The sequence below is a fragment of the Misgurnus anguillicaudatus genome, unplaced genomic scaffold, assembly GCF_027580225.2.
Source record: "Misgurnus anguillicaudatus unplaced genomic scaffold, ASM2758022v2 HiC_scaffold_26, whole genome shotgun sequence".
Lineage (NCBI taxonomy): Eukaryota > Metazoa > Chordata > Actinopteri > Cypriniformes > Cobitidae > Misgurnus > Misgurnus anguillicaudatus.
Window position 1 is genome coordinate 2687393 of NW_027395276.1, and position 12863 is coordinate 2700255.

At 38.8% G+C, this 12863-nt stretch overlaps 1 protein-coding gene across 3 annotated transcripts in view; it reads right to left on the bottom strand.

Moving 5' to 3' along the window:
• The window catches only part of LOC141362432 (piezo-type mechanosensitive ion channel component 2-like), a 150072-nt gene that overhangs the window by 64023 nt on the left and 73186 nt on the right, over window positions 1–12863 (bottom strand). For 2 of the 3 annotated variants that reach the window (XM_073864496.1, XM_073864495.1), the window contains 7 exons: window positions 10814–11010; window positions 10551–10699; window positions 10284–10457; window positions 5017–5255; window positions 1604–1764; window positions 507–683; window positions 287–412 (listed from right to left, as the gene is read on the bottom strand). In XM_073864496.1, the coding sequence (XP_073720597.1) occupies window positions 287–412; window positions 507–683; window positions 1604–1764; window positions 5017–5255; window positions 10284–10457; window positions 10551–10699; window positions 10814–11010 (1223 nt within the window). Of the gene's footprint in view, window positions 1–286; window positions 413–506; window positions 684–1603; window positions 1765–5016; window positions 5256–6853; window positions 6887–7840; window positions 7883–10283; window positions 10458–10550; window positions 10700–10813; window positions 11011–12863 lie in introns of all 3 variants that reach the window. The other variant, XM_073864497.1, reaches the window with a different exon arrangement.

Sequence of the window (12863 nt, forward strand, 5' to 3'; positions counted from 1 at the left end):
TGTGTGTGTGTGTGTTATATATATACTTTAAAAATGATATATAAATACAAATGTTTTATTGTGCTACTTAGCTATGAAAAATTGCAGTTTGTTGATTACTTGGAATGCATAATCCAAAAACAAGTTATCTCATGTTGGAACCAAACTGAGCTTTTAGTTTGTTTCTTTATTAAGCATGCCTCCAACAGAAAGTTCACAAAGTATGTTTTTGCTATATACAAAAGGTTATCAATGTAACCATATGATGAGACATTTTGTTTGGCTTCTGTACTGTAGGTCTCCTCACCCTCAGGTTTGGCAGAATAGGTTTCTTAAACTTCTCAAGGCCAACCCAGTTTGCAGGATCCACTGGGTTTTCGTACAGCAGGGACTTATTCATCCTCACCTTTTCTTCTAATGTGTAGTTGTGGGGCTGCAATGACATTTTTTATTCCCAATGACATTTAATTCAGTACACGATAATCACAGAAGATCCATATCACCCAAACAGAAGAAATAAGACTTACCATGATACAAATGCTTGAGTAGTTGTTTGGCTGGATGGATTCTAGTTGGTAAAACATTTTGCAAATGATAATAACACATGTCCACATCGTGCATGCGCTGGAAGCGAGAATCCGAAATTGCTTATAAGGCAGAGCAAACGCCCATGAGATCAGAAATACATAATTCAGCAGCGAAACCTGCAACACATAAAAGAGAAAAACAAGTTTAATTTCCTTAAAGGAATAGTCTACTCATTTTCAATATTAAAATATGTTATTACCTTAACTAAGAATTGTTGATACATCCCTGTATCATCTGTGTGCGTGCACGTAAGCGCTGGAGCGCGCTGCGACGCTTCGATAGCATTTAGCCCCATTCATTCAATGGTACCATTTAGAGATAAAGTTAGAAGTGACCAAACACATCAACGTTTTTCCTATTTAAGACGAGTAGTTATACGAGCAAGTTTGGTGGTACAAAATAAAACGTAGCGCTTTTCTAAGCGGATTTAAAAGAGGAACTATATTTTATGGCGTAATAGCACTTTTGGGAGTACCTCGACTCGGCGCAGTAACACCCTCCCTCTCCCATTATGAGAGTGAGAAGGGGAGCGGACTTTTCAGGTGAGTCGAAGTACTCCCAAAAGTGCTATTACGCCATAAAATATAGTTCCTCTTTTAAATCCGCTTAGAAAAGCGCTACGTTTTATTTTGTACCACCAAACTTGCTCGTATAACTACTCGTCTTAAATAGGAAAAACGTTGATGTGTTTGGTCACTTCTAACTTTATCTCTAAATGGTACCATTGAATGAATGGGGCTAAGCTAAATGCTATCGAAGCGTCGCAGCGCGCTCCAGCGCTTACGTGCAGGCACACAGATGATAGAGGGATGTATCAACAATTATTAGTTAAGGTAATAACATATTTTAATATTGAAAATGAGTAGACTATTCCTTTAAGGACCTGAATGGGGCCAGTGCACAATAATCATTTCTGTAAATATTGCGCAACTATTTTAAAATGAAGTATGTCATTCCATCAAATACCTTTTTTTAAAATAAAATACCTGAAATGTTTCTCAGGTATAATAATGACCTGGAAGTTGACTGGTTTTACCTCTGTGACAGAAAGGACAATGATGTAGCCGGCTACGAGCTTGATGATATGCATTTCCAACAGCCACCAGATGAAGACCTTCAGCTTATGAAAGTATTCTAGGAACTTGAGGAATAGCACTGTGAGCCGGTCCACCACCAGATGCCATTTGTTTTTTAGGTCTGAAACAGAAAGCCAGTAAATAATGGACATCTGGTTGCTTCAGACACGCTATACAGTGTCAGGTACGTTTAACAAAACCTGTCCAGTAAAGTACTAGCCAATTACTAGAGAAAGAAAGATAAATTATTTAAAAGGGTGATAATTTGGATTTTTTTGAAGGTTTGATTGTGTTTATGCGGTGCACTTATGCTGCGTTCACACCAAACGCAAATAGAGCGTCTGGCGCAAATGATTTCAATGTAAAGACGCGTTTGTGCGCGTCTGGAGGTCTCGCGGCGCGACCTGAATGCAAATTGACGCGTGAATGACTCAAATTTTCGTCACTACTAGAGCAAGCTCCTCATTGGTTAACGCGGAACGTTTTTCTGCCAAAGTTCAAATTTTTCAACTCGCGCGTTTGCCCCGGCAATGCTCAATTCACGCCATTCACACAGATTAGACGCGTGAATGAGGTGGAATCGCGTCTACCGCGCCGCACTAAACGCCTTATTTGCGCCAGACACACATCAACGCGTCTGTACATTGACTTAACATTAAAAAACACTCGTGCTTGACGCCTCTACCGCGGCTGGTCTGAACGCAGCATTAGGGTTAGGTATACTTACAAATTTTCCAGTTCCGATTCCATTATAATGAAGAAATATGAAAAATAATGCACAATACTTAAACCATTCCATTTGTGTTTATTAATCTCTGTCAAAATAAATGTAATGTGAATTGATATTTTCAGTAACTATATAATTTATTCTTGTTGAAGTTGTCCTCGTCAGGTTTCCTACCTGGTGAAGTGGACATGTTAGGAGCCGTAGTTCTCAAACATTTGATTTGAGATTTATGCCGTGCTGGAGCAAGTGTTTGGCCATATTACTTGTACAGCCACCTTTGCAGGATATCATTTTTGTCATTCATGTTACACTTACTTAACCCTCATTCACACAGCACTTAACCCCAGGAAATCCCTGTAAAATTGGCAGACAAGCTTCTGTGTGAACGCCAACACATCCTGTAAATCTTCTAAGATCGTTCCCGGAAAGAGGACCTAGTAACTTGCCGTTAGATCCCCGGAAAACCCTCACGGCGCATTCACACGGGGCGTCAGCGTTAACGCTTAACGGAAGGCTTGTCTGAAGCGTGGCCAACAGCCAATCACAGTGGCCGCTACACATGCTCCGTTCTTTCATAAACGTAATTGGCTGGCTCTGTCTAGGAAATTTGCATAAGGCGATCTGATTGGCTGACGCACGCGTTGCCGCTTGAAAAGTTGAGAAATGTTCAACTTCTGCCGCGAGCAACGGCCCTGGCGCGGCACCAAAGGATCCACAATTCAGTTCGGCAACGCATGAAGTCACCCATTAAATGTGAATGGGAAGCGTTAACGCTGACGCCCCGTGTGAATGTGCCGTCAGTGTGAACAATACTGTAATGGGCGTGTCGTAGTGAGGACGCATGTGTCATCGCAACAATGAAGTTTTGGTTCAGCTCTTTAAAATGAGAGATTTACATGCAGATCAACATTCACAACAAAAAAATGTCAGCAAACTGGACGGAAGCAGTTATCAGGTAATGATAAATGAGACGCAGAAACAATTCTGTAAGGGGCGCGCCGTAGTGAGGACAAGCGTGTCATCGCAACAAGTCTTTGGCATCATAAAGTTTGAAAACCCCTGGCATAGGGTACTATTCTTTTCTATGGGAGAACAAAATAAAATTAAAGCAACACCAAAGAGTTTTTTTTACCTTAAAATAACGTTTCAAAAAAAGTTTCAGTCGTTCATCCACTCGAAACAGGGTGAACAGCACTTTCACATTTGCTCTGCAGCCGTCTATCGGCCAAAAACGCACAAAAGAAGTTTCCAACCATCGGGTCGCAGTTGTTCGAGTAAAAACTACAAAAACTTGCTTTATGACAGACCTACAACCCAATCAGAGCCAGCTTTGCTGCAGTAGGCTAAATTATTTACTACAGTGGTAATGGACAATTCCGCTTCCAACCTGTAGGGGGAGCAAAGAGCAAAAACTCTTTAAAGAGTAACTAAACCCTAATCCAACTTTTTTTAGTTACTGATTTGTAAAAATGATGCTTTATTAGTGCTGTTCATTGATTTTAGTAAGTTTTTTGACATTTGGATATAAAGTGTTTCAATACTACAATAAATGGTGTAAAAACGTCTGAGTGCTGCCCTCTTCAGGTTGAACGGTGGCTACAGCAGTTGAATTTTCCTATTGGATGTTGGGTCCAAAAAATGACTCGTGACGTAAGCAGGTTCAAGCTTACCACGCCCTTGTTACGATCTCACCACATACTTAGTTCGTCCCCTCTATCTCTGTTGGGATCTGCACACTTTTCTTGCATTTTTCAAATAATGCCAGTGGGTGGAGTCAGGCTCTGACCAGGGGTTTAGTTACGCTTTAATGTTGCCTTAAAGCTGCAAGCAGCGATGGAACGGCCCTGGCACGCATGGGCACCACTACCCAATGCCCTTTCGGAAAGAAGTGCACAGTGGGGATATGAATTTAATTGAGTATATATAGACCCCTTCACGGTTCACGTCACAGGCGGTTCCCACTGCGCATGTTGGGGTCAGAAAAGCCATTACAGCAGATTGAGTTGCGTATTATTCGGTATCGTCAAAAATGCCTACTTACTTCGTGGGCTGTGAAAATCTTCCGTTAAGTTTTCGCGATTCATGCAGAATCTCAAAAACAAAAAAGACAACATCTGCGGCTGCAAGCAATTAACGTGCAGTTTGGAACAATGCAAATATCAAAGAGGCTTGTGTTTGTAGTGCTCACTTCATTTGAGGTAAGTCATCATTTTTCAGCCCTGTTAGATTAAATTATAAAGCCTGGATGGTATGAACAGGTTGACCCCATGCTGCGCGCGCACCCGATAGTCATTCAATGTTTACAAACCTTGAAGGGGTCTATATAGGTGCATATTCAAAGAAATTTTGATATGCCAGACCTCATCTTGGCAGCTGGTGGCGCTATAATTGTAAGTGAATATTGCCTTTTATGATGTCTTCGGGCCAGGACCCTTGTCAATTGCATGAAGTCTGAGACACGTCGGACATTGTATGCCTGAGCTACAGCAGCTGTTATGGTAAAGTTATGGTAAAGCATCAAACTGCCAGGCCTCCACGGACACGGCCTTTAACGAAAATTCTAGATCTGGCCTGCTCCTCGTGCTCGGGCCCTAATGATACAGAATAAAACCCAACAGAAGAAAAGTCTTGAGTAGACTTCAGTACCTGAGCTCTGTTCTGAGGGGGCTTCTGGATCTGTCGCAGCACTGGACTGCTGAAGGTCCTCCTGGCTGGACTGATGAGCAGAATGAATAGAGGATGAATCTTTCTTTTTCTCCTCCTCTATGCAGTCCACGACCAGCATCTCGTTCACAGATTCTTTGTCCTGTGCTTCCTTCAGCAGAGGTTCTGGAGATGTGCTCACCATCGTGAGATCAGCCAAACTGCCGTCTGGATGAGCCAGTCTGTGAATCAAAAATATTTCCTTAGGAAACCCGAGACACAGCGTCTTTTCCTATATCAGTAACTACTACATGGGATTGTCTATGTATCATGATTCTTCAATTAGAGACACCTTTGATAACTTGAATAAAACAAGTATCATGTCCTGGAGTGAATAATGATGGTCTGGGACAATCTTTAAGTCCATTTTTGTATAATGTGTGAATTTTTTTACCACAACATTTTTGAATCAGTTTTTTTTAAACATGAATCTGACAACTTTGATTGGTTAACACTTTACAATAAGGTTCATTAGTTAACATTAGTTAATGTATCAACTAACATAAACAAACCATGATCAATACATTTGTTACAGTATTAATTAATCTTAAAGTTAATTAATAGAAATAAAGCTTTTAATTGTTTGTTCAGTTTCACAGTGCATTAACTAATGTTAACAAGATTTTAATAAAGTATTAGTAATTTTTGAAATTAACATTAACAAAGATTAATAAATGCTGTATATGTGCAGTTCATTATTAGTTAATGTTAACTAATGCAGTTAACTAATGAACCTTACTGTAAAGTGTTACCTGTTTATGATTACATAACAAACAAAAATGGGATAAAACAAAGCAAAGTTTTAAGATATAATGCAATATTTACCCTGAAAAGATATTTTTAACAGAAATGAAAAACTTTTCCGTAAAAAGTGAAAAGTTGCTTCAACTTATAATGTTACATTATTTTTACTTTATGTTACTTTATTTATACTTTATTTACCAATTTAAGTATTTTTTTATGTTGATCCAATGTCTCACCTTTTACAGTTAAAAAATAAAGGTGCTTTCTTCACACCAATGCCATTTTTGGTTTCTCCAAGAACCATTGGTATTTTATTGCATCATGAAGCACCTTTAAGATTGTATAAACTTATAATATTAATTTGTTAAAAATTGGCTGATGCCAATGAAATTTTTAATAAGAAAATATATTATTTAACCCTTAATATTATTTAACATTTCTGCTAAAAATGATAAAAGCCAAAAACTAAAAGCATTCTGACAAATGAATCGTTCACTTCTAATTAAAAATCTGAAAATGTAAATTAATGGATGCAATGAAATGTTTATAATCTATAATATTTTGTAATAACTTTTTCTCTAATTGAAGAATCATGCATACCTTGTTTGTTGACATGCAGATTAAGTGACCTCAGATTGGGTTACAAGTTGATTCAGATTATTAGTTGTTAGTGTATGACATAAACCTTGAATCAGGATTTTTTATTTATTGGTTTCCACAAGCAGGGTTTGGATGGATATCATGGAGGCTGTGTGCATTAGATCCATAAGGAACAAGCCGGTGTGCATTACAATGTCAGGGGCCTTCTTCAAAAAAGCAATGCATGTGTCTTTGCCAAAAATGAATTACATGAAAGAAAAGCTTAAACCCCAAAAAAACAACCTTCATCCAGAACCGTAGTGTGAAATAAACACTACGTTGTCATAAGAGCACATGGCCTCTTCCAGATGCCTCTTGCTGTTATTAAGGGTTTTGAACGCTTGCATGATGTGGCTTCATTTCATAGCGAGTGTTACCTCGTTTATACCTCACTTACTTGTTCTGAGGAGAAGATATTTTTTGCTTGATGCTGTTGAAGTAATTTACACAATGGAAATAAATGAAATTTATATGTATAAGTCACAACTCAACAACTCCATAAGATGATGAAACAGGGAATGGGAGATATTTAGGGAATTGGAGCTGGAATGCTACAGATATGATTGATGCTCTGAGGAGAAGGGATGACGTCATGCTTAGGATCGAGAATGTCATGTTATTGTTAGGATACAAGACTTGAGATATAAATGTATAATGGGACTTTCTAAATGCAGTTGACCAGGCAAAGACAACATGAAATCAACATCTACCCCATCAACTAAACTTTTGGTCTTATTGTGTATACGATTATCCTCCAAAAAATAAAAGTCTCTGCTATATCTTTTAAAATGTAAGCCGGCAGCTCCGGCACGGATCTGCCCCGGAATCTATTGCTATCTGGGCTGCTCCAACTCATTACTGTAATTGTACAGTTTTAAAACAATAATGAAATTAACATCAATGTAGTTAAGGGTGTGATAAATGATGATGCTTTTGATGCTTCATCATCTCGAAGCATCAAAAGCACTTTATTAAAACAAGTTTGGCCTGAATTCTGTCACAAAATTTCCATCTGTATCATGCAATTCTGATTCATGACTTCTATTCTGGTATGTTACGCCCACTTTTCGCCATCCAATAAGTTTGTGACAAAAAATAATTTTTATTCATCACAATATGGAAGTTAAATGGGGTTGCAAATGTTGTTTCATGTTGACATTAAGTGAATTTAGGTCATGTTTAAAAGCAAAGGTTAAAATTCTCTAAACAGGGAAACTAGTTAATTAAATGATGCACGGATTTGTCTGGTGTAATATGACAACATGAAGTGAGAAAACGGGAAATTGTTTTTGGTGAACAAACAGAGGGGTGGATTGAAATCAGGGAGAAGGTGAACATTGGATGTGATTTCCAAGGATGCCAGAGAAAGAAAACAGCCACCCACCTATCCACGATCAAATAGATACGACCACTGACTTTAGCATAGCTGTTGCATGAAGGATGGCAGGGGAAAGATGCAAGCAGATGATTGGTTAAAACAAAATCTATTGAAATCGAATAAAGACGATGGCAAGAGATGTCTACTGTACTTTTCTGTGTAAAACACAGAAGCTATCTGCACGTTTCCACTATGAAGCGAGGAGGTTAAAACAAAGTTAAGTTAAAGGAACAGTCCACACATAATAATAATAATAATAATATGGGTGTCATATTATTCGACTGTTTTTTATATAGTTGCAAATTTCTTTTTTTCAAGTGGGTACTCAGTACAAAATCACCCAAAGCTTAGGTTGCTTAGCAACGGCAGACGCTACGGGAGCGCCTAAGCGCTTTGGAAAGATGAAGGGAAGTAAATCTGCTTTGCCACAACACAAAATTGATAAGAGCTACCGGAAAAAACTTTAATTCATGTTCGAAAAGGTCATGGGTTCGAATTTAGGGAACACACATATTGATAAAAACATATACTGTATACCTTGTGATACAATGTATGTCGCTTTGGATAAAAGCTTCTGCCAAATGCATAACCATAAATGTAAAAAATATTGAACTGAATGAGAACCGTGCCTATCTAGATCTAATACCCCAATCTATTTATGTGGTCAGTGAAAGAAACTAAATGGTATGATGATATGAAACTAAATGATATGAGGGTAAGTACATGATGACAGAAATGACATTTGAAAGGTGAACTGTTCCTTTAAATTTAACAAACAGATGTGTCACTTAACCATCTGCGTATAAAATACTGCATTCTACTTGTATGTCCGCTGATATCTTATAAACATAATAAAAATCATAAAAAAATATTAATATACATTATACATCATAAACATTGTTAGTGTCACATTTATTCCCCAAATTGATAGATAAATTAACATCAGTTTATTTTAGCACTGTCAAAAGATTAATCGCTATTAATCATATGCAAAATAAAAGTGTTTTGCATAATTTATGTGTGTGCACATATAAGATACATTTACGTGTGTGTGTGTGTATGTACCTTGTGGATCCGTTTTAATCAAAGATACCCCAACCTACCCTTAACTCAAACCCTAACCATTTTTAAACCCTTAAATTAGTGTGAAATAATAGTTTGAGGGGTATTTCTTAAAAGCCCCTAACCCAATTCTTAACCTAAATCTAACATACACACTAATCCTAATCCTGCAATCTGATTGGTTAATGAAAATGTTGATCCAGGATCAACAATGGTGTTGATCCAGGATCACATCTTACTTTGTGAAATCACGTTCACCGTATGGATATATATATATATATATATATATATATATATATATATATATATATATATATATATATATATATACATTATTATATTATAAATATAAATAAAAAATACCTAAATAAAATTTTTCTTAAATTTTTCTTAAATTCAATGTGTATTTACAGTATATATAAATAATATATACACACAGTACACACACATACATATATTATGCAAACACAAACTTTTATTTTGTATGTGATTAATCACGATTAATCCTTTGACAGCACTAGTTTATTTTCATGAAATTAAGTCCACTTTAAGGCCTAGTCCACACGAACACTGGTATTTTTATAACTGTGACATTTTTGCATGGTTCGGCCGTTCATCCACACGAAAACGCAGTATCAGGACACTGAAACCGAACATTTTTGAAAACCCCTGCCAGGGTAAAGATTTTAAGAAACGCCAGTTGCAGTGTTGTCGTGTAGAGAGTAAAACCGAGGTTTTTGCTTTTACAACATCACTTTTGTTAGGCTTCTGGCTTCAAGGTGCCTTTACCATTTGGGTTATATCGCCGCCTGCTGGTGTGACATGCTCTTGACAGCGCTTGATAGCGTTTATTTTTTTTAAACCGACTATCATCCTTAAACGAGATGCTCAGCCGATGCCTGACCGGTGACCACCGGCGGAACCAGTTTAATTCGCTTTCGCTTCACATAACCCTATAGTATTTGTATATATAAATATATATGTATCTCTCTCAGGGGGGTTTTCTCCTCCTAGGAGTTTTCCCTCTGGACTAGCCGGGAGGGTTTTTCTCCTAGGGGTTTTTTCATCCCCTGGAGAGTCCGCCACCTTTGGCTTAACTTACTACTTTACTGTATACGTTACATTATTACTACGCTCGCATTTCTATGCTTTTCCTTCATCTATTAATGTAAAGCTGGTTTGAAACAATTAACAATTGTGAAAAGCGCTATATAAATAAAGTTGAATTGAATTGAACCATGTGTAGACACAACTTTTTTGGAGGAAAAACTCTTGTTATAAAAATACCTGTGTCACTGTGGACTAGGCCCAAGACCAATATTTAGCTGACAACAAAGTACACTTTTCAAAACCAAGCACAAGAACATACAGTAATGGGCTGACCCACCTGTAAACGGTGCTGTCCTCTTTGCTGACCACTGCTTGGAGATCAGTCAGCTCCAGGAAATGATCGTGAAAATAATGTAGATGCAGAATGCACACCAGCAGAAAGGATGTGGGGATGAAGATACGAGTGAACAAATCAGACAGGCCGTACTTCACCAGCCCGATATCCTTCAGTCTGCATGATGGAGAGATAGAAAGACCTCTCAGGGGTTGTATGTATACTTGATGCAAATCTAACCATCTACCATCTAAAGTCTTTAAAACTCACATTTTTGGTGTCAGGCCCGTCATGCTAGCCCAGGTATCAATGGCGTTCTCGAACTGACAGGTGTAGATTAAAATCAGCACTAGCATCGTGTAGACCACAACAGACATCCAGAAATACTTCAGGATTCTGCGCCACCATTCATAATGGACCTGAAAGATAACCCCAACGTCAAAGACGTTAATCATAAACAGGTCATACTTCTATAATTAGTTTTTTAGATAAAATAAATATTTATTGCCATGCCCCTCACTGAAGAGCAGCACCTGGTACAGAGCCACGCAGAACAGAAACATCATCATATAGACGATCTTGTACATGACCATGTCTCCCTCGAAGCTGACGAAGAAGAACATTCCTCCACAGATGTAGATCCAGTATTTCACCAAAAGAGCCATCACCAGCTTCCCTATCACCTGCATCAGGTCACTCTCGTCTCCTTCCTCTTCCTCCTTTTCTTCATCTATAAGTCAGATTATAAAATACCAGTTATAAAATGTAACTTTAAGCGACTTTTGAGACTGACTACCAATGGGTGTAAAGCAGCAGAGCTCACGTCATTCATCTCTTGATATTAGCTGCGTTTCCATTACATATTTGTGTAAAAATTTCCTAAATGTCAACAAAAGACAATTGCAGGATGACAGCGTTTCCATAAACTGATGATATGTGACTGAAACTTAGTTTTTCTTCTAGCACTAAGTCAACCCAAACATCATGTGGACCGATGTTAGTAGGTTTACTAATATCACATCCACCGCACTAGGGATTATTTTTAACCAAATGAGACGTAAGAGTATTATCCAAGCCCTAATGCCAAGGAAAGCCCCTTATACTTAGGAGCAGCAACGTATAGGTGTTTTTTGGAGGTAACAGTAGATTATTTTAAATCAAAAAATGTGAGAGTGTTATCCAGACATTATTGGCAAGTAAGTCCCTTATACTTGGAAGCAGACCGAGGGGCAACCTTAAACTGCAATTCATCAACTGGCCGCTAGAGGAGTCAATTCTCTTATGGTGTGTTCACACCATAATTGCGCGTAATTGGATGTTTGAACATTTTAAGTTTACTCGCTTCATTTGCGTGTGAAAGCCGCGCGTGAAATTCTAGTAATTTGAGACATTTACGCTGAAATTTGCGTCATGGGAGGGCTTCTGCGACTCCGCTCCGCTCGCTTAGGGTGTTTTCACATATGTTGGTGCGCACCGTGGTGCAGCCTCGGAGCGCACCAAAATACATTGTATCATTTTTCAGTTAGTGCGGTCCGTGTTCACATATTATTATTTTTACTGTACTCCAAATGCCGCACCGTACACCACGTGACAACGGTCACCGCTGTCATTGGTCTCTGACAGCTCTTACCGTCTCATGACCACCCCCAAGTTTCCACAACAACCAGCCTGACAGGGAGAGCGCAGCTATCAAGATGTGGAGATAAACGATGCACGTCTTTGCGAAGTTTCTTTGCTTTAACGCGAAATTGCGTAGCTGTTCTATTAAAGCCTTTCTCACGGAGCCGTTTGCTAAAAAGCCCGTAATGTCACTATTTGTGTGTGGAGGACAGCTATGCATTTATAAAATCATCAGCTTAAACGTAAAGGAGACAGCGAATCTCTGCAACGGACCAGGTTTGGCTTGTTTGTTGTTAACCCACAATATAACACCCGGATCACATCACAACGTAAGCCCAGTGGCTTAAACATGTGAAGAACTTCCTGTATTTGGTTCGGCCCGAGGTCCAGCAGTGTTCACACCACAGGTGGGTCGCCCCAGAGTTCGGCGACAGCCACTCCGAGACCACCTGTTTAGAGCAGTCTTGGAGCGGCCGTTTAGTGCGCACCCGAGTGCGGCTGTTGTGTTCACACTGACCCAAACGAACCGTACTCGGAGCGACACGTCATTTAGGCCGACCTAAACAGTGTATATTTGAAAACACCCTTAGTTAGTCCGTGCCATTCGCACCACCTCTACCAAACGTACCGTGCCGCAGGATGCCTAATCGCGTCTTTGCATTGACTTAATACAAGTCATGCCTCTACCGCATCTGGTGTGAACAGCCAGTTAGACCCCTATTTAAAACGCCCAACTTTACAGTAAAAAATAATATGTTTACAGCCAGGTACAAAAAGTTTTTTGGTCTTTATAGCTAATTTTGCCCTTCATGACAACTGTGAGGGGAGTGAAATTTTTTGTAACTCATCCATTTAAATCATATTAAGCCTTAAAGTTCTGCATAATTAAGAGCTTGGCCACGGAAGTGATGGGTGAACTGCCACTGCTATCACTACCAGCAACCAGCCACCTCAGCTCCACCC